At 44.3% G+C, this 27495-nt stretch overlaps 1 protein-coding gene across 9 annotated transcripts in view; it reads left to right on the top strand.

Moving 5' to 3' along the window:
* The window catches only part of LOC106580625 (ATP-binding cassette sub-family A member 2), a 156124-nt gene that overhangs the window by 116656 nt on the left and 11973 nt on the right, over positions 1 to 27495 (top strand). For 5 of the 9 annotated variants that reach the window (XR_001322920.2, XM_014161878.2, XM_014161875.2 and 2 more), the window contains 16 exons: positions 947 to 1143; positions 2169 to 2342; positions 10877 to 11106; positions 11282 to 11402; positions 14381 to 14463; positions 14830 to 15067; positions 15997 to 16221; positions 16552 to 16654; positions 16906 to 17231; positions 17502 to 17715; positions 17939 to 18044; positions 18328 to 18439; positions 18737 to 18797; positions 19297 to 19471; positions 23273 to 23388; positions 24564 to 24732. Coding sequence is in view for 8 of the 9 variants with exons in the window: in XM_014161878.2 (XP_014017353.1) it covers positions 947 to 1143; positions 2169 to 2342; positions 10877 to 11106; positions 11282 to 11402; positions 14381 to 14463; positions 14830 to 15067; positions 15997 to 16221; positions 16552 to 16654; positions 16906 to 17231; positions 17502 to 17715; positions 17939 to 18044; positions 18328 to 18439; positions 18737 to 18797; positions 19297 to 19471; positions 23273 to 23388; positions 24564 to 24732 (2650 nt within the window). In the remaining variant the exon portion in view is untranslated. The remainder of the gene's footprint in view (positions 1 to 946; positions 1144 to 2168; positions 2343 to 10876; positions 11107 to 11281; positions 11403 to 14380; positions 14464 to 14829; positions 15068 to 15996; positions 16222 to 16551; positions 16655 to 16905; positions 17232 to 17501; positions 17716 to 17938; positions 18045 to 18327; positions 18440 to 18736; positions 18798 to 19296; positions 19472 to 23272; positions 23389 to 24563; positions 24733 to 27495) is intronic. The other 4 variants (XM_014161883.2, XM_014161881.2, XM_014161880.2 and 1 more) reach the window with 3 other exon arrangements.

Below are 27495 nucleotides of genomic sequence, written 5' to 3'. Positions count from 1 at the left end.
TCATCACGTCATTATTTCAAGGCAAATATTAAGAAGACACAAAAGATGAAGAGTCGTTTTATAGTTGGAGTTCGCCTACCTTGTGCCCAGTCCACTTTTTTTTAAATATAATAATTGAGTGTGAACATACCATGGACAAAGACTGACGCATGTGTCGTTGAATGTTGATCCCAACTCCTGAGTCTGTCTCCCGACCGTATTCTGTCAGCTTCCACTCGGTCATTCTGAAAGTGTTTCTTCTAATGACAGAAGCACAGATGAGCAGCCCCCCAAAAAATATTCCAGCCAGCGGAAAAAATAGAATGATTGACAGCCATCTGACCTGATAAGAATGGGGGGGGGGCACCAAAGGTGGCCAATCATATTTCATGGGGGTCTTGTGACAAACCCCCCTCGTACCACCCCTGACATACATTAGTGGGGGAGGGGCTTGAATAGACGGTGCAGCTGAGCAGGGGAGACGCATTTGGGGCCCTGTAGCACCTACCTTCAGCTAACTTCCTGCATTTCAACACATTTTGCCATGGGGCAGAGAGAAAATATTTAGTTTTATAATGCTATTCTACACATTTTGTCATGAGACTGAGAGAAATCTTGCCATTTTAAATCTAATTTCCTGCAATTCTACACATTTTGCCATGGGGAAATAAGAACAATGTGCTTTTTCATAGCTCATCTCATGCTATTCTTCACATTTTGCCATGAGGATGAGAGAAAATGTTGCAGTTTTAAAGCATATTTCTTGCAAATTTGACAAATGTTGCCATTGCTTATGACATGTTCATATGCTATCTGGGGAGCCACTGACCTCCAGGGTGCCCCCCCACTCTGCCAACTCCCATGGTAATTTTGCCTATGAATTACAGGAGCCAGCAGTGATAACTAATCATACCTGTCCATATCTAAAAATAATGTAAATTACAAGGTGTTGTGTGTGTGTTGTCAGGATGATCGAGGATCTGGAGCTGAATAATAAACGGCACAGCCTGGTCCAGACTCTGTCTGGAGGAATGAAACGGAAACTGTCCGTAGCCATAGCGTTTGTGGGCGGCTCCCGGGCAGTCATCCTGGATGAGCCCACGGCCGGGGTAGACCCTTACGCACGCAGAGCCATCTGGGACCTCATCCTCAAGTACAAACAGGGTGAGACATGGGTAAACCTCACACATTAACCCTAACCCTCACACACTAGCACTCACAACAGTGTGAGACATGAGTCAACCTCACACACTACAGTGCTCTACTTTTGACCTAGTGTAACCCTGTTCCCTATACAGTGCTCTACTTTTGACCTAGTGTCACCCTGTTCCCTATACAGTGCTCTACTTTTGACCTAGTGTCACCCTGTTCCCTATACAGTGCTCTACTTTTGACCTAGTGTCACCCTGTTCCCTATACAGTGCTCTACTTTTGACCTAGTGTCACCTTGTTCCCTATACAGTGCTCTACTTTTGACCTAGTGTCACCCTGTTCCCTATACAGTGCTCTACTTTTGACCTAGTGTCACCCTGTTCCCTATACAGTGCTCTACTGTTGACCTAGTGTCACCCTGTTCCCTATACAGTACTCTACTTTTGACCTAGTGTCACCCTGTTCCCTATACAGTCCTCTACTTTTGACCTAGTGTCACCCTGTTCCCTATACAGTCCTCTACTTTTGACCTAGTGTCACCCTGTTCCCTATACAGTGCTCTACTTTTGACCTAGTGTCACCCTGTTCCCTATACAGTGCTCTACTTTTGACCTAGTGTCACCCTGTTCCCTATACAGTACTCTACTTTTGACCTAGTGTCACCCTGTTCCCTATACAGTGCTCTACTTTTGACCTAGTGTCACCCTGTTCCCTATACAGCGCTCTACTTTTGACCTAGTGTCACCCTGTTCCCTATACAGCGCTCTACTTTTGACCTAGTGTCACCCTGTTCCCTATACAGTGCTCTACTTTTGACCTAGTGTCACCCTGTTCCCTATACAGCGCTCTACTTTTGACCTAGTGTCACCCTGTTCCCTATGCAGTGCTCTACTTTTGACCTAGTGTCACCCTGTTCCCTATAGAGTGCACTACTACCATAAGGTCCTGTCAAAACTTCTCACACTAACACTCACAAAATGATGCATTGACACATTTTGATGTATATTGAAAGTACGTTTTTTTAACTGTGTTTCAAGGCCGCACCATCCTGCTGTCCACCCACCACATGGATGAGGCTGACCTGTTAGGAGACCGCATAGCCATCATCTCCCATGGGAAACTCAAGTGCTGCGGCTCCCCACTCTTTCTCAAGAGCACCTACGGAGACGGCTACAAACTCACCCTGGTCAAGAAACAGAGTGAGAGCAGTGGTGGGTCTTTCTTTCCTCGTGTGTGTGTGTGTGTGTGTCTTTTGTATTTTCTCATCAGCTGTCAGACGTATTAACTTTCTCTATCCAAGTCTTTGTACATTTAGGGGAGAGTGGGGTAACTTTTTTTTTTACATTCGGCATCACTCCGCCAAGGGAAATATAAACTCAGCAAAAAAAGAAATGTCCTCTCACTGTCAACTGCGTTTATTTTAAGCAAACTTAACCTCTATGGGCTACTCAACAGCCAGTGTAATCCCGTGGCGCGATATTCAAATACCTCAAAAATGCAAAAACTTCAATTTTTCAAACATATGACTATTTTACACCATTTTAAAGACAAGACTCTCGTTTATCTAACCACACTGTCCGATTTCAAAAAGGCTTTACAACGAAAGCAAAACATTAGATTATGTCAGCAGAGTACCCAGCCAGAAATAATCAGACACCCATTTTTCAAGCTAGCATATAATGTCACAAAAACCCAGAAGACAGCTAAATGCAGCACTAACCTTTGATGATCTTCATCAGATGACACACCTAGGACATTATGTTATACAATACATGCATGTTTTGTTCAATCAAGTTCATATTTATATCAAAAACCAGCTTTTTACATTAGCATGTGACGTTCAGAACTAGCATACCCCCCAACTTCCGGTGAATTTACTAAATTACTCACGATAAACGTTCACAAAAAGCATAACAATTATTTTAAGAATTATAGATACAGAACTCCTCTATGCACTCGATATGTCCGATTTTAAAATAGCTTTTCGGTGAAAGCACATTTTGCAATATTCTAAGTAGATAGCCCGGCATCACAGGCTAGCTATTTAGACACCCAGCAAGTTTAGCACTCACCAAAGTCAGATTTACTATAAGAAAAATGTTATTACCTTTGGTGTTCTTCGTCAGAATGCACTCCCAGGACTTCTACTTCAATAACAAGTGTTGGTTTGGTCCCAAATAATCCAGCGTTATATCCAAATAGCGGCGTTTTGTTCGTGTGTTCAAGACACTATCCGAAAGGGAAAGAAGGGTGACGAGGATGGCGCATTTCGTGACAAAACATTTCTAAATATTCCATTACCGTACTTCGAAGCATGTCAACCGCTGTTTAAAATCAATTTTTATGCCATTTTTCTCGTAAAAAAGCGATAATATTCCGACCGGGAATCTGCATTTAGGTAAACAGACGAAAGAAAATAAAGCATGGGGTCGACTCGGGCATGCGCCTAAGCCCATAGTACTCTGATCGGCCACTTGCCAAAAGCGATAATGTGTTTCAGCCAGAGGCTGCCTCGATATCATTCAGCTTTTTCCCGGGCTCTGAGAGCCTATGGGAGCCGTAGGAAGTGTCACGTTATAGCAAAGATCCTCAGTCTTCAATAAAAAGAGCCAAGATGAACAACAACTTGTCAGACTGGCCACTTCCCATATAGAATCCTCTCAGGTTTTTGCCTGCCATATGAGTTCTGTTATACTCACAGACACCATTCAAACAGTTTTAGAAACTTTAGGGTGTTTTCTATCCAAAGCCAATAATTATATGCATATTCTAGTTACTGGGCAGGAGTAGTAACCAGATTAAATCGGGTACGTTTTTTATCCGGCCGTGTCAATACTGCCCCCTACCCCCAACAGGTTAACATCAGTATCACAGCTACAAACTGTCAAGCCATTAACTTCTATGGGCTAGCGTCCCACCTGCGGGACACAGCCAGTGAAATATCAGGGCGGAAAATTCAAAAACAACAAAATGTCATAATTCAGCTTTCTCAAACATACAACTGTTTAACGCCATTTTAAAGATAAACTTCTCGTTAATCTAACCACATTGTCCGATTTCAAAAAGGCTTTACAGCGAAAGCAAAACATTAGATTATGTTAGGAGAGTACATAGACAAAAATAATCACACAGCCATTTTCCAAGCAAGGACATGTGTCAATAAAACCTAAACACAGCTAAATGAAGCACTAACCTTTGACGATCTTCATCAGATGACACTCCTAGGACATTATGTTACACAATACATGTATGTTTTGTTCGATAAAGTTCATATTTATATCCAAAAACAGCATTTTACATTGGCGCGTGATGTTCAGAAAATGTATTCCCACCAAAACGCCCGGTGAATGTGCACATCAATTTACAAAAATCCTCATCATAAATGTTGACAAAATATATAACAATTATTTAAAGAATTATAGATAGACTACCCCTGGATGCAACCACTGTGTCAGATTTTAAAATAGCTTTACGGAGAAAGCAAATTTTTCAATATTCTGAGTACATAGCTCAGCCATCACGGTGAGCTATTCAGACACCCACGAAGTTCAGGGCAACCTAAACTCAGAATTAGTATTACAAATATTATTTTACCTTTGCTGATCTTCGTCAGAATGCACTCCCAGGACTGCTACTTCTACAAGAAATGTTGTTTTTGTTCGAAATAATCCATATTTATGTACAAATACCTCCGTTTTGTTCGTGCGTACAGATCACTTATCCAAAGGCATAACGCGCGAGCGCGGAACGAGAGACAAAAAGTCAAAATGGTCCATTACCGTACTTAGACGCATGTCAAACGCTGTTTAAAATCAATCTTTATGGTATTTTTAACGTAAAATTGCGATAATATTCCAACCGGACAATAGCATACACATTCAAGAAGAAAAAGAAGGAGGGGTGCGCTCGCGGGACCGAGCTCATCCAATCCCTTTGTTGCCAGGCAGACCACTCAGTAACTGAGCTCCTATTATCTGCCTAGTGACAGGAAAATGCTCAAACCACTTTCTGAAGGCTTTAGACAGCCAATGGAAGCCTTAGGAAGTGCAACATCACCCCATAGACACTGTAGCTTCGATTGAGATTCAAAAAAGAACTCCAATTCTCAGACTTTTCACTTCCTGCTTGGATTTGTCTCAGGTTTTTGCCTGCCATATGAGTTCTGTTATACTCACTGACACCATTCAAACAGTTTTAGAAACTTCAGAGTGTTTTCTATCCAAATCTACCAATAATATGCATATTCTAGTTTCTGGGCCAGAGTAGTAACCTGTTTAAATTGGGTATGTTTTTCAAACGGCCGTGAAAATACTGCCCCCTAGCCCAGACAGGTTAACATCAGTATCACAGCTACAAACTGTCAAGCCATTAACATCAGTATCACAGCTACAAACTGTCAAGCCATTAACATCAGTATCACAGCTACAAACTGTCAAGCCATTAACATCAGTATCACAGCTACTAACTGTCAAACCATTAACATCAGTATCACAGCTACTAACTGTCCAACCATTAACATCAGTATCACAGCTACAAACTGTCAAGCCATTAACATCAGTATCACAGCTACAAACTGTCAAGCCATTAACATCACTATCACAGCTACTAACTGTCAAGCCATTAACATCAGTATCACAGCTACTAACTGTCAAACCATTAACATCAGTATCACAGCTACTAACTGTCAAACCATTAACATCAGTATCACAGCTACTAACTGTCAATACATTAACATCAGTATCACAGCTACAAACTGTCAAGCCATTAACATCCGTATCACAGCTACAAACTGTCAAGCCATTAACATCAGTATCACAGCTACAAACTGTCAAATCATTAACATCAAAATCACAGCTACAAAAGATTTAGACGAAACAAAAACAGACTGGCACCCTGGCTATTTCAAATTAATTATATATATATGGGGGATACAACATTCCCAGCTCTGCAGATTTTGCTGCGAGGAGGTAGAGTCATTAGATCATTTATTTTGGTACTGTCTATATGTAGCTCGTTTTTGGTCACAGGTCCAGGAATGGCTGAAGAATTGCAACATTTACCTGGAGCTAACGCTGCAGATAGCAATACTGGGTGATTTGCAAAGTCATAGTCAATCAATCAATAATATAATAATTATTTTAGCTAAAATGTTTATCTTCAATTTACAATCTGTAGAAACTATGAGAATATACAGGTTCAGAACTTTTGTGAAGCATCCCAGCACAGTTGAAAAATATATGGCAAATAGAAATCCAAAATGGATGGTGTTGATAGATGGGAGGGGTTGAATGGAGCTGAAGAGTGGGACTAATAACAACAAGATATCAAATGTAAAACATACGGTGTCTGTAAAATGTATATAGGTTCAGAACTTTTGTGAAATAGCACAGTTAAAATATATGGCAAATAGAAATCAAACTGGATGGACATCAGACATAGAGGAAGCCCAGGACTAAAATCAAACAAAATATAACTATTGTAAAATAGATTGTGTCTGTAAAATGTATATAGTATGTATATGCTGGAAGTAGAAACCTAAGTATTATTGTTTATTAGTTTACTCCAATTAGGGGAGGGGTGGTAGGGTTTGTGGGAAATAAGAAAGGAAAATATATTAAAAAAAATATATATGCGTATATTTATATATGTGTGTGTATTTGTATGTATGTATGTATGTATGTATGTATGTATGTATGTATGTATGTATGTATGTATGTATGTATGTATGTATGTATGTATGTATGTGTATATGTATGCATGTTTATATATGTGGGTATGTGTATGTATATATATATATATATATATATATATATATATATATATATATATATATATATATATATACACTGCTCAAAAAAATAAAGGGAACACTTAAACAACACAATGTAACTCCAAGTCAATCACACTTCTGTGAAATCAAACTGTCCACTTAGGAAGCAACACTGATTGACAATAAATTTCACATGCTGTTGTGCAAATGGAATAGACAACAGGTGGAAATTATAGGCAATTTGCAAGACACCCCCAATAAAGGAGTGGTTCTGCAGGTGGGGACCACAGACCACTTCTCAGTTCCTATGCTTCCTGGCTGATGTTTTGGTCACTTTTGAATGCTGGCGGTGCTTTCACTCTAGTGGTAGCATGAGACGGAGTCTACAACCCACACAAGTGGCTCAGGCAGTTCAGCTCATCCAGGATGGCACATCAATGCGAGCTGTGGCAAGAAGGTTTGCTGTGTCTGTCAGCATAGTGTCCAGAGCATGGAGGCGCTACCAGGAGACAGGCCAGTACATCAGGAGACGTGGAGGAGGCCATAGGAGGGCAACAACCCAGCAGCAGGACCGCTACCTCCGCTTTTGTGCAAGGAGGAGCAGGAGGAGCACTGCCAGAGCCCTGCAAAATGACCTCCAGCAGGCCACAAATGTGCATGTGTCTTCTCAAACGGTCAGAAACAGACTCCATGAGGGTGGTATGAGGGCCCGACGTCCACAGGTGGGGGTTGTGCTTACAGCCCAACACCGTGCAGGACATTTGGCATTTGCCAGAGAACACCAAGATTGGCAAATTCGCCACTGGCGCCCTGTGCTCTTCACAGATGAAAGCAGGTTCACACTGAGCACGTGACAGCGAGAGAGCCTATGGGAGCCGTAGGAAGTGTCACGTTACAGAAAAGATCCTCTGTCTTCAATAAAAAGAGCCAAGATGAACAACAACTTGTCAGACAGGCCACTTCCTGTTCAGAATCTTCTCAGGTTTTTGCCTGCCATATGAGTTCTGTTATACTCACAGACACCATTCAAACAGTTTTAGAAACTTTAGGGTGTTTTCTATCCAAAGCCAATAATTATATGCATATTCTAGTTACTGGGCAGGAGTAGTAACCAGATTAAATCGGGTACGTTTTTTATCCGGCCGTGTCAATACTGCCCCCTAGCCCTAACAGGTTAACATGTGTAAATATTTGTATGAACATAACAAGATTCAACAACTGAGACATAAACTGAACAAGTTCCACAGACATGTGACTAACAGAAATGAAATAATGTGTCCCTGAACAAAGGTGGGGTAAAAATCTAAAGTAACAGTCAGTATCTGGTGTGGCTACCTGCTGTATTAAGTACTGCAGTGCATCTCCTCCTCATGGACTGCACCAGATTTGCCAGTTCTTGCTGTGAGATGTTACCCCACTTTTCCACCAAGGCACCTGCAAGTTCCCGGACATTGCTGGGGGGAATGGCCTTAGCCCTCACCCTCCGATCCAACAGGTCCCAGACGTGCTCAATGGGATTGAGATCCGGGCTCTTCGCTGGCCATGGCAGAACACTGACATTCCTGTCTTGCAGGAAATCACGCACAGAACGAGCAGTATGGCTGGTGGCATTGGCATGCTGGAGGTTCATGTCCCATGTGGCTCAGTTGGTAGAGCATGGTGTTTGCAACACCAGGGTTGTGGGTTTGATTCCCACGGGGGACCAGTACGGAAAAAAATGTATGAAATGTATGCATTCCCTACTGTAAGTCGCTCTGGATAAGAGCGTCTGCTAAATGACTAAAATGTAAATGTAATGTCAGGATGAGCCTGCAGGAAGGGTACCACATGAGGGAGGAGAATGTCTTCCCTGTAACGCACAGCGTTGAGATTGCCTGCAATGACAACAAGCTCAGTCCAATGATGCTGTGACACACCATGACAGACCCTCCACATCCAAATCGATCCCGCTCCAGAGTACAGGCCTCGGTGTAACACTCATTCCTTCGACGATAAACGCGAATCCGACCATCACCCCTGGTGAGACAAAACCGTGACTCGTCAGTGAAGAGCACTTTTTGCCAGTCCTGTCTGGTACAGCGACGGTGGGTTTGTGCCCATAGGTGACTTTGTTGCCGGTGATGTCTGGTGAGGACCTGCCTTACAACAGGCTTACCTCTCTCAGTCCAGCCTCTCTCAGCCTATTGCGGACCGTCTGAGCACTGATGGAGGGATTGTGTGTTCCTGGTGTAACTCGGGCAGTTGTTGTTGCCAACCTGTACCTGTCCCGCAGGTGTGATGTTCGGATGTACCGATCCTGTGCAGGTGCTGTTACACGTGGTCTGCCACTGCGAGGATGATCATCTGTCCGTCCTGTCTCCCTGTAGTGCTGTCTTAGGCGTCCCACAGTACGGACATTGCAATTTATTGCCCTGGCCACATCTGCGGTCCTCATGCCTCCTTGCAGCATGCCTAAGGCACGATTGCGCAGATGAGCAAGGATACTGGGCATCTTTCTTTTGGTGTTTTTCAGAGTCAGTAGAAAGACATCTTTAGTGTCCTATGTTTTCATAACTGTGACCTTAATTGCCTAACATCTGAAAGCTGTTAGTGTTTTAAGGACCGTTCCACAGGTGCATTTTCATTAATTGTTTATGGTTCATTGAACACGCATGGGAAACAGTGTTTAAACCCTTTACAATGAAGATCTGTGAAGTTATTTGGATTTTATCTTTGATTTGAATTATCTTTGAAAGACAGGGTCCTGAAAAAGGGACGTTTCTTTTTTTGCAGAGTTTAGTATTCTTTATAACAAAAATATCTACATATATTTCAGGATGTTGTGTATTCCTGGAAATAATCATAATTCATGTAAACATTACAGTTTTGAAAACATAGCTTTTCCCAAATAAATTGTCTCTTTTCACAACTTACCCCAGGTATGTGCGCTGGACAGGGTAAGTTTAGCCGACTACACATTTCTGTACTGAATGAAATATTACCATTACCTTTTTAAACCATGTCTATGTTTATTTACCAAACACAGATCAACACAATCACAACCACGTTTTGTCTTTTAATCCTTTTTAGCATCTTTTAACACAGGCTGAACACCGAACACACACTTTGTGCTTTTTTTTTACACTTTTAGCATAGGCCAGGCCCCGTTGATACATCATATGCCAGAAATAATACTTTGCTTTATGCCTGTGAAGAAAACACTTCAATTTGCTCTATCTTGCCATTGCCTCAACTTGCCCCATGGCCAATGGCTCAACTTACTCTAATGCAAACATTTTGACTGTATTAGTCCACAGAGCTACAAGGATGCACTTTCATGCTAGGTTTAGGAGCTCATATTGGAGCTTATAGACCCCAACTTATGTATAGAATAATTTAAAAATTATCTACTTTGGTTTAGATTCAAGCATCATGAAACCTCTAACACAATAACTTATTTTGACTTAGTGAAAATCCATTTTTGGACCTAACCTACTTTTTCCATTTGGTTTCTTCCTTCATAGACTCCATGAAATGATGACCTCATCCGAAATGATTAATTTTGTGTATGGTTTCCTAGGAACAAGGGTGGTTCAACTTACCCCGTCGGCTCAACTTACCCCACTCTCCCCTATTGCTTGTACATATTTTGCCTCTAAAGTCTCTCTGCCCTCTACTTTTCCTGTTGCCTCCTTATTCTCCTTGTCCTCTCCTCCCTCCATCCATAATGCTGTGTGTTTTATTCTCCTTGTCCTCCCTCTATCCATAATGCTGTGTGTTTTATTCTCCTTGTCCTCCCTCCATCCATAATGCTGTGTGTTTTACTCTCCTTGTTCTCCCTCCATCCATAATGCTGTGTGTTTTATTCTCCTTGTCCTCCCTCTATCCATAATGCTGTGTGTTTTATTCTCCTTGTTCTCCCTCTATCCATAATGCTGTGTGTTTTATGCTCCTTGTCCTCCCTCCATCCATAATGTTGTGTGTTTGTGCCTCCAGACCAGGTCACCCAGCCTCCATTCTTCCTGTCTCCCTGCTCCTCCTCCTCCCTGTCTCCCTCCACCTCCCTGTCCCCCTCCTCCCTGTCTCCCTGCTCGGAGGCCCGGGTCACCAAGTTCATCCGTCAGTTCGTGGGGTCCTGTCTGCTGGTGTCTGACTCCAACACTGAGCTGTCCTACGTGTTGCCTTCGGAGGCTGTCAAGAAGGGCTGCTTCGAGAGGCTCTTTCAGGTACACATTTCGACACAGACACAAACACAGACCTAGAGATGAAGGCACAAAGTCAAATAGAGAGAGACAAACAGACAGGTACTCACTCAGACACAGAATGACAGGGTCCCAAATGACACCCTATTCCCTTTGTAGTGCACTACTTTTAACCACAGCCCATATTCCCTATTCCCAGGCGTTAGAGCAGAGTCTGGACCTCCTGGCTCTGACCAGCTTCGGGGTGATGGACACCACTCTGGAGGAGGTCTTCCTCAAGGTGTCAGAGGAGGACCAGTCCCTGGAGAATAGTGATGCTGGTGAGTACATTCAAAATGGCTGCCAATCCAATCCACTCATTATGGTATCATTGACTTGAATAGGGATTCCCATTCTAGTGATTCTATGAGACCAAATCCCAGTGTGTCTGTCTGCGGCTACACGGATCAATAAAGTTGTTTATAGAAGGGCTTCAGTACATTAATTACATACATTTCCTTTCTGCTGAGCATGCAGTGCAGTGTCTGAGTTGTCGGATGTTAAATGCTGATATAGACTTTTCAAAATGTATCTACACTACATAACCAGAAGTATGTCGACACTTGCTCGTGGAACATCTCATTCCAAAATCATGGGCATTAATATGGAGTTGGTCCGCCCTTTGCTGCTACAACAGCCTCCACTTTTCTGGGAAGGCTTTCCACTAGATGTTGGAACATTTCTACGGGAACTTTCTTCCATTCAGCCACAAGCGCATTAGTGAGGTTGGGAACTGATGTTGGATGATTAGGCCTGGCAGTCAAGTTCTTCCACACTGATCTCAACAATCCATTTCTGTATGAACCTCGCTTTGTGCACGGGGGAATTGTCATGCTGAAACAGAAAAGGGCCTTTCCCAACCTGTTGCCACAAAGTTGGAAACACAGAATCGGCTAGAATGTCATTGTATGATGTAGCATTAACATTTACCTACACTGGAGCTAAGCGGCCTAGCCCGAACCATGAAAAACAGCCCCAAACCATTATTCCTCCTCCACCAAACTTTACAGTTGGCATTATGCATTGGAGCAGGTAGCGTTCTCCGGGCATCCGCCAAATCCAGATTCATCTGTCAGACTGCTAGATGGCGAAGCATGATTAATCACTCCAGAGAACACGTTTCCACTGCTCCAGAGTTGTATACCACTCCAGCCCATGCTTGGCATTGCGTATAGTGATCTTAGTCTCGGCCATGGAAACCCATTTCATGAAGCTCCTGACAAACAGTTCTTGTGCTGACGTTGCTTTCAGAGGCAGTTTGGAACTTGGTAGTGAGTGTTGCAACCAAGGACAGATGATTTTTATGCGATACGCGCTTCAGCACTTTGAGTTTGTTTGACCTACCACTTCACTTCTGAGCTGTTGTTGCTCCTAGACGTTTCCACTTCACAATAAGAGTACCTACAGGTGACCAGGGCAGCCCTAGCAGGGCGGAAAGTTGACAAACTGACTTGTTGGAAAGTGGTGTCTTATGAAGGTACAGTTGAAGTCGTAAGTTTACATATACCTTAGTCAAATACATTTAAACTCAGTTTTTCACAATTCCTGACATTTAATCCCAGTAAAAAGTCCCTGTCTTAGGTCAGTTAGGATCACTACTTTGTTTTAAGAATGTGAAATGTTAGAATAATGGTAGAGAGAAGGATTTATTTCATCTTTTATTTCTTTCATCACATTCCCAATGGGTCAGAAGTTAACATACACTCAATTAGTATTTGGTAGCATTGCCTTTAAATTGTTTAACTTGGGTCAAATGTTTCGGGTAGCCTTCCACAAGCTTCCCACAATAAGTTGGGTGAATTTTGGCCCATTCCTCCTGACAGAGCTGGTGTAACTGAGTCAGGTTTGTAAGCCTCCTTGCTTGCACACACTTTTTCAGTTCTGCCCACAAATGTTCTATAGGATTGAGATCAGGGCTTTGTGATGGCCACTCCAATACCTTGACTTTGTTGTTTTTAAGCCATTTTGCCACAACTTTGGAAGTATGCTTGGGGTCATTGTTCATTTGGAAGACACATTTGTGACCAAGCTGTAACTTCCTGACTGATGTCTTGAGATGTTGCTTCAAAATATCCACATCATTTTCCTTTCTCATGATGCCATCTATTTTGTGAAGTGCACCAGTCCCTCCTGCAGCAAAGCACCCCCACAACATGAGTGCTTCACGGTTGGGATTGTGTTCTTCGGCTTGCAAACCTCCCCCTTTTTCCTCCAAACATAATGATGGTCATTTGTTTCATCAGACCAGAGGGCATTTCTCCAAAAAGTACGATCTTTGTCCCCATGTGCAGTTGCAAACTGTAGTCTGGCTTTTTTATGGCGGTTTTAGAGCAGTGGCTTCTTCCTTGCCGATATAGGACTCGTTTTACTGTGGATATAGATAATTTTGTACCTGTTTCCTCCAGCATCTTCACAAGGTCCTTTGCTGTTGTTCTGGGATTGATTTGCACTTTTCGCACCAAAGTACGTTCATCTCTAGGAGACGTTCATCTCACGTTTCCTTCCTGAGCGGTATGACGGCTGTTTATACTTCCGTACTATTGTTTGTACAGATGAACGTGGTACCTTCAGGCGTTTGGAAATTGCTCCCAAGGATGAACCAGACTTGTGGAGGTCTACAATTTTTTCTGAGGTCTTGGCTGACTTTTTTTGATTTTCCCATGATGTCAAGCAAAGAGGCACTGAGTTTGAAGGTAGGCCTTGAAATACATCCACAGGTACACCTCCAATTGACTCAAATGATGTCAATTAGCCTATCAGAATCTTCTAAAGCCACGGCATCATTTTCTGGAATTTGTTGTTTAAAGGCACAGTCAACTTAGTGTATGTTAACTTCTGACCCACTGGAATTGTGATACAGTGAATTATAAGTGAAATACTTGTGAAAAATTACTTGTGTCATGCAAAGTAGATGTCCTAACCGACTTGCCAAAACTATAGTTTGTTAACAAGACATTTGTGGAGTGGTTGAAAAACGAGTTTTAATGACTCCAACCTAAGTGTATGTAAACTTCCGACTTAAACTGTACGTTGAAAGTCACTGAGCTCTTCAGTAAGGCAATTCTACTGTCATGGAGATTGCATGGCATGGCTGTGTGCTCGATTTTATACACCTGTCAGCAACGGGTGGGGCTGAAATAGCCGAATCCACTAATTTGAAGGGGTGTCCACATACTTTTGTATCTATAGTGTATTTAGTCCTTAGTGTTGGTGTTGCAACTCTCTTTAAATGTTAATCATGATCGCTCTCTCCTCCCAGACATGAAGGATTCCCCGGGTGGTAGCTCAGTGGGGAAGCCTGCTGCTGCGGTGGTAGGTCTGGGGGCCCCTGGAGGGCCGCAGGTAGGGATGAGTTCAACACTATTTTTTTCAGAATCAATTACTTGATGGTTGCAAAACAGAACATTTTTAATATACTTTAACTAATTCAGATTTCTAGTGATCCAGAATATCACAAATTCTTTTTTTGTTAAATATTTAAAATTCCAACATTTTCTAATTGATACAGACACCTTTGAATGACTAATGAATTAATTGATTTGTCTAACTTACCCATCCCTCATCCCTTCGATAGACTTGTGTCCTGTCCAGGGGGTGTACTTGTACATCAAGCTGCCCCACGTTACAGAAACATGAAGTAGGCTCCTGCTCTATTGGCCGTTCTGGTTCAGAAAATGCTTATTTATTTTACTTTATCCCTATCCGCAGGGTGATGGCCCGGGGCCGGGGGCTCCTGCAGGAGGCAGCAGCAGTGTGCTGAGACCAGGGGTAGAGCTCAGTAACCTGGTAAACTGCTCCAGGCTCAGCCAGAGTCAGTCGTCCCTGCGCTCCTCCTCCTCCCTGGGGTCCGTGCGGGGGGATGAGGGGGGGCTCTACACAGACTTCTACGGAGACTACTGCCCCCTCTTCGACAACGGCCAAGACCCTGACTCTACCAGCCTGACGGGTAAGAGAGGATCCATCCCAGCCCTCATAATCCCTTAGACTGAGTAGCGTACCACTGTTATGTCATACGATAGACTGAATAAGATAGAGAGAGTGTAACTCAGTGAAAAACATTATTACCTTCATTATATTTAACCAGGGAGGTTCTTAAGAACTTGGCTTAAAAGCTACCAGTAATTTACCAAAGTTACCAGAATCTATGGTAATTTTGGTAATTTATACTTGAATAACTTCTTAAAAATTGAATTAATATACAGGTATAATTGTTTTAGTTTTTTATATCTGTGTCCATATTGTCTTTGACTTTCTTGTAGACCATTTGGTTCAAGAGAAAATAATGAACTCTGCAACTCTTCCAGCTATTGTCTTTTTTCACTACAGCCACCCGTTTACCCCCAAAACATTCACAAAAAAGACATATTGACAGTCAAATAAATAAAAGTGTGTAAAAAATATGTAAATGATATTTCATGCTGAAACCTTTATGTAACTTGGTAACTTGATGGTTTATATTTAGGATAATTTTTTTCAGCTTTGTCATTTAAAATCCTTAAAAATCATCTTCTTAGATTGTTATGTATACATATATTACATGTGTTAAGGCCACACAGAGGGCCAAAGATACAGTAATTACAGACACCTGTGATAATCTGAAGTACCCAAAATTGCCACAAGATGTCATCTAATAAAATTCCACATATTCCTTGAAAGTTACAAAATTTCTGGTAGTTTACTGATAAACATTTTCCAGTAATATGCTCTCCCTTTGCAACTCTATTAAGAACACAAGAACATGATATTTTACCACATCAACCAATGAAATGGTGCAATACAATACAGTGTGGTTGGATGAGCTAATGAGGGTTACTCCATTGTGTGAGATGATTTTTGACGTTGTTCATTTCTCTCTCCATGTCTCTGTATATTTAGCTGACGCGGACGAGACCTCTGGCCCTGAGCAGCCTGTGGTTCTGGAGGGCCAGGGCAGCATCAAGTTGGAGGGTTGGTGGCTGAAGCTACGGCAGTTCCATGGCCTCATCGTCAAGAGGTTCCACTGTGCCAAGAGGAACACCAAGGGTCTTTTCTCTCAGATCCTGCTGCCTGCATTCTTCGTCTGTGTGGCCATGACTGTAGCCCTGTCGGTGCCTTCCATTGGTAAGGACAACTTGACTTATATTTTACATTAATATTTTAGTCATGTAGCAGAACTTCTTATCTAGAGCGACTTACAGTCACTGCACTCAACTAAGTTTAGAAGGGAAAAAAACACCCACAGCAGTTATTGCAAGTAGACTCTTCTTCAAAATAGCCATGTTCAGCAGAATCAGCCAGGAAGAAAAAAAAGCAAGTGCATGTGTGAATGCAAGAAAGGCAACTACAGTTTTTCTCAAGTTCAACTAGCTACAGTTGAAGTTCAAATGGACTTGGCTGTTTGTCTGTGTTTGTAGCTTGTCTTTATGTGATCTCTGTTCTTGTGTTCTTCAGGAGACCTGCCACCATTGGTCTTGTCTCCATCCCAGTACCACAACTACACCCAGCCTCGTGGCAACTTCATCCCCTACGCCAACGAAGACCGCCCACAGTACAGGTCAGACAGACATGGAGTAGGATGCCATATGTCACTTATTACCGTCATGACAACATATACGCAGTGTGAATGCATTTTTACACATCCCAAATAATATCATTCCTTCTGACAACTAGTATTATTCTTTCATTTATCTTATCTCAGTTATCACCCATAATGCATAAAATCATTAGTCCAAATCTACAGGCCACCAATGTTGTAAAGCTGGTGTTTGTAACTTTACAACAGCCTCCTGTTCTTCCTGTCCTCAGCAGTAAACTGTCCCCAGACGCCAGCCCTCAGAAGATCGCCAACACGCTCCGTCTGCCTTCTGGCGTGGGCGCCACCTGCGTCCTCAAAACGCCCTTCAACAGCACCCTGGACCAGCTGGCACAGACGCTCAATCCCAGCGCCAACAACTCCAAAACCCTAGCTGCCCGCTACTTTGACTCCATGTGTCTGGATTCCTTCACCCAAGGAGTGCCCCTGTCCAACTTCGTACCCCCTCCCCCCTCGCCAGCCCCCTCAGATGACCCCGACCCTCGCTTTGAGGATAGACTGTGGAACTTCACTGCTGCCACTCTTACCACTGTCCGGGGTAAGTCTCTGCCAGGCTCAGGTGGTAAAGGATAAAGGATATGTTTGCTACTTTATATGTACTGTATGTAGGCAAATGTTTTAGCTATCATATCAATATATTTCATTACACTATTACATTATATTACTTTATTTTATGATGTCTTGTCTGACAATTATAGCTACAGAGTCCTGTATGGGCCGTTCTGGTTGAAACAAGGCTAACTCACTCTACTGTCCTGTACAGTAGCCTCCCTAACAATCCTGCCCCCTGTACTGTGTGTGTCCTCAGAAACAGTGACTTCTCCCCCCACCTTGCCTCTGTCTATCCGGGAGCCGGTTCGTTGTATCTGCTCCATGCAGGGGACGGGCTTCTCCTGCCCCAGTGGGGTCGGGGGGCGGCCGCCCCTTATGAAGGTGGTCACTGGGGACATTCTGGTGGACATCACCGGGCGCAACGTGTCAGAGTACCTCCTCTACACCTCTGACAGACTGCGCCTGCACAGGTAACACCACTCATGCATGGGCTTAGACTCACACACACACACACACACACACACACACACACACACACACACACACACACACACACACACACACACACACACACACACACACACACACACACACACACACACACACAGGGAAGGAGGGGAAGAGGTATGGCATCCATCCAATTGTCTTTCTCTCTCTTCCCATTTCTGTTTCTTATTTTCTCTCTCTCTCTAGATATGGAGGACTCACTGTAGGCAACATACAGAAATCAGTCCCAGCAACCTTTGGGAAAAATAATCCGCCCATGGTTCGCAAAATAGCCGTGCGCAGATCAGCTCAGGTGAGCAGAAGGCCATTTTCTTAAAGGGACAGGATACGTCCCAAATGGCACCCTATTCCCTATATATGGCACCAATTTTGACCTGGGCCTTGGTCAAAAGAAGTGCACTATAAAGGGAATAAGGTTCCAGTTGAGACACAACTTTGGTGTCAGTTTGATGGTATTTTCTGCTGTTGTATTTTATTAGGGTCCCCATTAGCTGTTGGGGTCCAGGGTCATTATAACACTTAGCTATTTGTGCTGCTCTGTCATTGTCAGTGACAGACTTGTCCCCTACCAATAGGTGCTGTACAATAATAAAGGGTACCACAGCATGCCAACCTATCTCAATGTCCTCAACAATGCCATCCTGCGCGCCAACCTGCCTCCAGGCAAGGGCAACCCTGCTGCATACGGTGAGCCTATACATACTTTGAAGCATAATATTACCTGGGGTATGTGGGGTTCTGTTAGCCTGTTCCCAGATCTGTTTGTGTTCTTGCCAAGTCAATTGCTTTCATTGTCAAGCCAAACATGTGAGGGACAGAGAGTTGGTATAATAGCACAAACAGACTGGCTAGGATTCTGTGAATTGAGTAGCTATTTATTTGAAAATGTATGTCCAAGGTTCCTTAGTATCTGGGGATCTTATATGGGATTGTACTGTATCTGCCCCCATCTAACCCCTCTTCTTGATGTGTTTGGGCTCACAGGAATCACCCTGACCAACCACCCTATGAACCGTACCAGTGCAAGGCTCTCTTTGGACTACCTGTAAGAATCAATGTATCCAATTAATGTATATTAAACTGTGGCACATCTCTGAAAAGAACTGTCTTGCCAAGGTTGTGTCCCAAACGGTACCCTATTCCCTATATATAATGCAATAATTTTGACCAGATCCCTGTGGGCCTTTTGACCAGATCCCTGTGGGCCTTTTGACCAGATCCCTATGGGCCATGGTCGAAAGTAGTGCACTATATAGGGCCCTCAAACTCAACTCTGAGTCTCAATGCCAGTTCTACTGTGCTTTTTCATTGTTCCCCTCTAATCAGGGACTGATTTAGACCTGGGAACTGATTTAGACCTGGGAACTGATTTAGACCTGGGAACTGATTTAGACCCGGGATACCAGGTGGGTGCAATTAATGATCAGGTAGAGGAAGAAAGCAGCAGGCTCCAGACCTCAGGGTGTAAGCGTTGAATACCCCTGATATAGGGTGCCATTTGAGACGCACACACTGTCTTACTAAGTCTCTGTTTGTCCCTCCAGGCTCCAGGGCACTGATGTGGTGATAGCCATCTTTATCATCGTGGCCATGTCCTTTGTACCAGCCAGCTTTGTGGTCTTCCTAGTGGCAGAAAAGTCTACCAAGGCGAAGCACCTGCAGTTTGTCTCTGGATGTGACCCAGTCATCTACTGGCTGGCCAACTACGTATGGGACATGGTGAGAGGGGATGGGGTGGAGTGTGTCTCTGTGTGTGTGTGTGTGTGTGTGTGTGTGTGTGTGTGTGTGTGTGTGTGTGTGTGTGTGTGTGTGTGTGTGTGTGTGTGTGTGTGTGTGTGTGTGTGAGTGACAAACTATTTGATCCTCGAATATCCAAGGCCTGAGGTCATCTGCCTTTGGCCTAAAGAGCAGGAACGTGGACTTACCCAAAGAAATCAGAAATACAGACATTGTCATCCTACAAGAAACATGGTATAGAGGAGAAAAGGAAATTATCTCAACAGAGAAAAATGTCCTCCTGTGTGCTACCTATATCCCCCCACTAGAATCCCCATACTTTAATGAAGACAGCTTCTCCATTCTGGAGGGGGAAATCAATCATTTCCAGGCCCAGGGACATGTACAAGTCTGTGGTGACTTAAATGCCAGAACTGGACAAGAACCTGACACCCTCAGCTCACAGTGGGACAAACACGTACCTGGAGGTGGCAGCATTCCCTCCCCCATATGCCCCCCTAGTCACAACTACGACAACATAACCAACAAAAACGGGTCCTGCAGCTCTGTCACACGCTGGGATTGTACATAGTCAATGGTAGGCTTTGAGGGGACTCCTACGGTAGGTACACCTATAGCTCATCTCTTGGCAGTAGTACTGTAGACTACTTTATCACTGACCTCAACCCAGAGTCTCTCAGAACATGTTCAGTCAGCCCACTGACACCTGTATCAGATCACAGCAAAATCACAGTGTACTTGAACAGAGCAATAGTCAATCATTAGGCACCAAAGCCAAATGAACTGAATAATATAGAGAAATGCTATAGATGGAAGGAAAGAAGTGTGGAAACCTACCAAAAAACAATTAGGCAACAACAAATGTAATCCCTTATAGACAACTTCCTGGACAAAACTGTAATAGTGAAGGTGTTAACTTGGCAGTAGAAAACCTAAACAATATATTTGACTTCTCAGCTTCCCTATCAAATATAAAAATGTCAAACAGTAAACTGAAGAAAATAACAAATGGTTTGACGAAGAATGCAAAAACCTAAGAAAGAAATTGAGAAACCTATCCAACCAAAAACATAGAGACCAAGAAAACCTGAGCCTACGCCTTCACTATGGTGAATCACCAAAACAATACAGAAATACAGTACGGAAAAAGAAGGAACAGCACATCTGAAATCAGCTCATTGTAATTGAAGAATCCATAGACTCTAACCACTTCTGGGAAAATTGGAAAACACTAAACAAACAACAACACGAAGAGTTATCTATCAAAAATTGAGATGTATGGATAAACCACTTCTCCAATATGTTTGGCCCTATAACAAAGAACAAACAGCAAAAACATATACATGATCAAATACAAATCTTAGAATCAACTATTAAAGACTACCAGAACCCACTGGATTCTCCAATTATATTGAATGAACTACAGGACAAAATACAAACCCTCCAACCCAAAAAGGCCTGTGGTGTTGATGGTATCCTCAATGAAATTATAAAATATACAGACCACAAATTCCAAATAGCTATACTTAAACTCTTTAACATCATCCTTGGCTCTGACATCTTCCCCAAACTTTGGAACCAAGGACTGATCACCCCAATCCACAAAAGTGGAGACAAATTTGACCCCAATAACTACAGTGGGATATGCGTCAACAGCAACCTTGGGAAAAATCCTCTGCACTATCATTAACAGCAGACTCGTACATTTCCTCAGTGAAAACAATGTACTGAGCAAATTTCAAAATGGCTTTTTACCAAATTACCATACGACAGACCAAGTATTCACCCTGCACACCCTAATTGACAAACAAACAAACAAACAAAACAATTGACTCAATTTGGCATGAGGGTCTGTTATACAAATTGACGGAAAGTGGTGTTGGGGGAAAAATATACGACATTATGAAATCCATGTACACAAACAACAAATGTGTGGTTAAAATTGGCAGAAAACACACACATTTCTTTCCACAGTGTCGTGGGATGAGACAGGGATGCAGGTGAAGCCCCACCCTCTTCAACATATATATCAACGAATTGGCGAGGGCACTAGAACAGTCTGCAGCAACTGGCCTCACCCTACTAGAATCTGAAGTCAAATGCCTACTGTTTGCTGATGATCTGGTGCTTCTGTCACCAACCAAGGAGGGCCTACAGCAGCACCTAGATCTTCTGCACAGGTTCTGTTAGACCTGGGCCCTGACAGTAAATCTCAGTAAGACAAAGATTATGGTGTTCCAAAAAAGGTCCAGTTGCCAGGACCACAAATACAAATTCCATGCAGACACTGTTGCCCTCGAGCACACAAAAAACGATACATACCTCAGCCTAAACATCAGCGCCAAAGGTAACTTCCACAAAGCTGTGAACGATCTGAGAGACAAGGCAAGAAGGGCCTTCTATGCCATCAGAAGGAACATAAAAGTTCACATACCAATTAGGATCTGGCTATAAATACTTGAATCAGTTACAGAACCCATTCCCCTTCATGGTTGTGAGGTCTGGGGTCCGCTCACCAACCAAGAATCAGTGTACAACGTAAAACACCAAATAATGCATGTAGAGTAGAATTAGGCCGATACCCACTAATGATCAAAATCCAGAAAAGAGCCTTTAAATTCTACAACCACCTAATGGGAAGCGATTCTCAAACCATCCATAACAAAGCCATCATCTACATAGAGATTAACCTGGAGAAGAGTCCCCTAAGCAAGCTGGTCCTGTGGCCTTGTTCATAAACACAATACAGACCCCACAGAGCCCCAGGACAGCAACACAATTAGACCCAACCAAATCATGAGAAAACAAAATATATAATTACTTGACACATTGGAAAGAATTAACAAAAAACTGAGCAAACTAGAATGCTATTTGGCCCTAAACAAAGAGTACACAGTGGCAAAATACCTGACCACTGTGACTGACCCAAACTTAAGGAAAGCTTTGACTATGTACAGACTCAGTGAGCATAGACTTGCTATTGAGAAAGGCTGCCATAGGCAGACCTGACTCTCAAGAGAAGACAGGCTATGTGCACACTGCCCACAAAATTAGGTGGAAACTGAGCTGCACTTCCTAACCTCCTGCCAAATGTGTGACCATATTAGAGATATGTATTTCCCTCAGATTACACAGATCCACAAAGAATTCAAAACGAATCCAATTTTGATAAACTCCCATATCTACTGGGTGAAATACCACAGTGTGCCAACACAGCAGCAAGATGTGTGAAGTGTTGCCACAAGGAAAGGGCAAACAGTGAAGAACAAACACCACTGTAAATACAACCCATAGTTATGTTTGTTTATTTTCCCTTTTCTACTTTAACTATTTGCACATAATATGACATTTGAAATGTCTTTATTATTTTGGAAATGTTGTGAGTGTAATGTTTACTGTTAATTTTTATAGTTTATTTCACTTTTGTTTATTATCTACCTCACTTGCTTTTGCAATGTAAACATATGTTTCCCATGCCAATAAAGCCCTTAAATTGAAATTGAATTGAATTGAGAGAGAGGTAAACCAGTGTACAGTAGGTGGTAGTTTGTTTTCTACAGTAAACTGGACCCCAGACAGTGATGCAACTACAAGGTTAAATCCAGTTTGCTACTGCTTTGCTTTCCACGCTGAACCACTCCTTGTGGATTATCATTGTCTGTCATCCACCTGCTTGTGTTGTGTACTATTCACACATAGATGGTTCTATGAATGTTTGAGAGATATTGTGTATTTCTGCCAGCCAATCTAATTGAAACTCTCCTGTCTCTCTCTGTCTCCTAGCTGAACTACCTGGTGCCAGCCACGTGTTGTGTCCTTATCCTGTTTGTCTTTGACCTTCCTGCGTACACATCCCCAACCAACTTCCCCGCGGTCCTCTCTCTCTTCCTCCTCTACGGGTGAGTGTACTTTATTTACCACACGACACGTATTTTCTTTACCCACTCAGTTCATCCCAAATGGCATCCTTTCCCCTATATAGTGCACTACTTTTGACATAGGGCTCTGGCCTAAAGTAGTGCACTATGTAGGGAATATATTGTTATTTGGAACACATTACTTTCTTGCTTTACTTGTTAAAGCTTGTCAAGAGGAAACCGAGTCGTCACATTCACTAGTGTGTAATGCCACAAGAGGCCCCCTGTGGTGCTGCCGGAGCCATATCTTCATTTCTATCATCATTTATGACAGAACCTGGGGGAAAAAAGCATAGACATTGTGCCCTTGATGACATATTTTAAGAACAGTAATGCATTATGCATAACTGTCCTTGACGATACCAAGAAACTCTAATGCATACTTAATGAATATGACCTGTTCTATCACTCTGTATCTCTCTCTCTCTCTCCCCTCCCTCTCTCCCCCCCTCTCTCTCTCTCTCTCTCTCCCCTTCCTCTCTTCCCCCCTCTCTCTCTCCCCTCCTTCTCTTTCCCCCCTCTCTCGCTCCCTCTCTTCCCCCCTCTCTCTCTCCCCTCCTTCTCTTTCCCCCTCTCTCTCTCTCTCTCTCTCTCTCTCTCTCTCTCTCTATGTCTCTCTCCCCTCCCTCCCCCTCCCTCTCTCTCTCTCTCTCTCCCCTTCCTCTCTTCCCCCCCTCTCTCTCTCCCCTCCTTCTCTTTCCCCCTCTCTCTCTCTCTCTCTCTCTCTCCCTCTCTTTCCCCCTCTCTCTCTCCCCTCCCTCTCTTCCTCCCCCCTCTCTCTCCCCTCCCTCTCTCTCCCCCTCTCTCTCTCCCTTCCCTCTCTTCCTCCCCTCTCTCTCTCCCCTCCCTCTCTCCCCCTCTCTCTCTCTTTCTCTCTCCCCTCCATCTCTCTCTCTCTCTCTCTCTCTCTCTCTCTCCCCCCTCTCTGTCTCTCTCTCCCCTCCCTCTCTCCCCCCTTCTCTCTCTCTCTCTCTCTCCCTCTCTTCCCCCTCTCTCTCCCCTCCTTCTCTTTCCCCCCCTCTCTCTTTCTCTCTCTCTCTCTTTTCCACCCTCCCCTCTCTCTCTCCCTCCGTCCCTCTCTCTCTCTCTCTCTCTCTCTCTCTCTCTCTCTCTCTCTCTCTCTCTCTCTCCACCACCCTCTCTCTCCCTCCCTCCAGGTGGTCTATAACTCCTGTCATGTACCCTGCCTCCTTCTGGTTCGAGGTGCCCAGCACGGCCTATGTGTTCCTCATAGTCATCAACCTCTTCATAGGCATCACTGCCACTGTAGCCACCTTCCTGCTGCAGCTCTTTGAGCATGACAAGGTGTTTTTTACTCTATTGACGGTATAACAGCAGTTACAGCTCAGGTTGCAGAGTTCCTGTAACTTTTCCAAAATTCCCAGGTTTCCTAGGAATTACTAAGCAGGAAATATTACATTACATTACATTACATTACATTTAAGTCATTTAGCAGACGCTCTTATCCAGAGCGACTTACAAATTGGTGCATTCACTTTATGATATCCAGTGGAACAACCACTTTACAATAGTGCATCTAAATCTTTTAAGGGGGGGTTAGAAGGATTACTTAATCCTATCCTAGGTATTCCTTAAAGAGGTGGGGTTTCAGGTGTCTCCGGAAGGTGGTGATTGACTCCGCTGTCCTGGCGTCGTGAGGGAGCTTGTTCCACCATTGGGGTGCCAGAGCAGCGAACAGTTTTGACTGGGCTGAGCGGGAACTGTGCTTCCTCAGAGGTAGGGGGGCCAGCAGGCCAGAGGTGGATGAACGCAGTGCCCTTGTTTGGGTGTAGGGCCTGATCAGAGCCTGAAGGTATGGAGGTGCCGTTCCCTTCACAGCTCCGTAGGCAATCACCATGGTCTTGTAGCGGATGCGAGCTTCAACTGGAAGCCAGTGGAGAGAGCGGAGGAGCGGGGTGACGTGAGAGAACTTGGGAAGGTTGAACACCAGACGGGCTGCGGCGTTCTGGATGAGTTGTAGGGGTTTAATGGCACAGGCAGGGAGCCCAGCCAACAGCGAGTTGCAGTAATCCAGACAGGAGATGACAAGTGCCTGGATTAGGACCTGCGCCGCTTCCTGTGTGAGGCAGGGTTGTACTCTGCGAATGTTGTAGAGCATGAACCTACAGGATCGGGTCACCGCCTTGATGTTAGTGGAGAACGACAGGGTGTTGTCCAGCATCACGCCAAGGTTCTTAGCACTCTGGGAGGAGGACACAAGGGAGTTGTCAACCGTGATGGCGAGATCATGGAACGGGCAGTCCTTCCCCGGGAGGAAGAGCAGCTCCGTCTTTCCGAGGTTCAGCTTGAGGTGGTGATCCGTCATCCACACTGATATGTCTGACAGACATGCAGAGATGCGATTCGCTGCCTGGTTATCAGAAGGGGGAAAGGAGAAGATTAATTGTGTGTCGTCTGCATAGCAATGATAGGAGAGACCATGTGAGGATATGACAGAGCCAAGTGACTTGGTGTATAGCGAGAATAGGAGAGGGCCTAGAACAGAGCCCTGGGGGACACCAGTGGTGAGAGCGCATGGTGCGGAGACAGATTCTCGCCACGCCACCTGGTAGGAGCGACCTGTCAGGTAGGACGCAATCCAAGCGTGGGCCGCGCCGGAGATGCCCAACTCGGAGAGGGTGGAGAGGAGGATCTGATGGTTCACAGTATCAAAGGCAGCAGATAGGTCTAGAAGGATGAGAGCAGAGGAGAGAGAGTTAGCTTTAGCAGTGCGGAGAGCCTCCGTGACACAGAGAAGAGCAGTCTCAGTTGAATGCCCAGTCTTGAAACCTGACTGATTAGGATCAAGAAGGTCATTCTGAGAGAGATAGCAGGAGAGCTGGCCAAGGACGGCACAGCAAACGAGGATCGGATATCGTCAACCTTCTTTTCAAAATGGTTGACGAAGTCATCCGCAGAGAGGGAGGAGGGGGGGGGAGGAGGATTCAGGAGGGAGGAGAAGGTAGCAAAGAGCTTCCTAGGGTTAGAGGCAGATGCTTGGAATTTAGAGTGGCATTAGCAGCAGAGACAGAAGAGGAGAATGTAGAGAGGAGGGAGTGAAAGGATGCCAGGTCCGCAGGGAGGCGAGTTTTCCTCCATTTCCGCTCGGCTGCCCGGAGCCCTGTTCTGTGAGCTCGTAGTGAGTCGTCGAGCCACGGAGCAGGAGGGGAGGACCGAGCCGGCCTGGAGGATAGGGGACAGAGAAAATCAAAGGATGCAGAAAGGGAGGAGAGGAGGGTTGAGGAGGCAGAATCAGGAGATAGGTTGGAGAAGGTTTGAGCAGAGGGAAGAGATGATAGGATGGAAGAGGAGAGAGTAGCGGGAGAGAGAGAGCGAAGGTTGGGACGGCGCAATACCATCCGAGTAGTGGCAGAGTGAGAAGTGTTGGATGAGAGCAAGAGGGAAAAGGATACAAGGTAGTGGTCAGAGATTTGGAGGGGAGTTGCAATGAGATTAGTGGAAGAACAGCATCTAGTAAAGATGAGGTCAAGCGTATTGCCTGCCTTGTGAGTAGGGGGGGAAGGTGAGAGGGTGAGGTCAAAAGAGGAGAGGAGTGGAAAGAAGGAGGCAGAGAGGAATGAGTCAAAGGTAGACGTGGGGAGGTTAAAGTCACCCAGAACTGTGAGAGGTGAGCCATCCTCAGGAAAGGAACTTATCAAGGCGTCAAGCTCATTGATGAACTCTCCAAGGGAACCTGGAGGGCGATAAATGATAAGGATGTTAAGCTTGAAAGGGCTGGTAACTGTGACAGCATGGAATTCAAATGAGGAGATAGACAGATGGGTCAGGGGAGAAAGAGAGAATGTCCACTTGGGAGAGATGAGGATTCCAGTGCCACCACCCCGCTGGCTCGATGCTCTAGGGGTATGCGAGAACACGTGGGCAGACGAAGAGAGAGCAGTAGGAGTAGCAGTGTTATCTGTGGTAATCCATGTTTCCGTCAGCGCCAGGAAGTCTAGGGACTGGAGGGTAACATAGGCTGAGATGAACTCAGCCTTGTTGGCTGCAGACCGGCAGTTCCAGAGGCTGCCGGAGACCTGGAACTCCACGTGGGTCGTGCACGCTGGGACCACCAGGTTAGAGTGGCAG

The sequence above is a fragment of the Salmo salar genome, chromosome ssa20, assembly GCF_905237065.1.
Source record: "Salmo salar chromosome ssa20, Ssal_v3.1, whole genome shotgun sequence".
NCBI classification, from domain to species: domain Eukaryota; kingdom Metazoa; phylum Chordata; class Actinopteri; order Salmoniformes; family Salmonidae; genus Salmo; species Salmo salar.
This window is presented reverse-complemented; position numbering and strand designations above follow the sequence as displayed.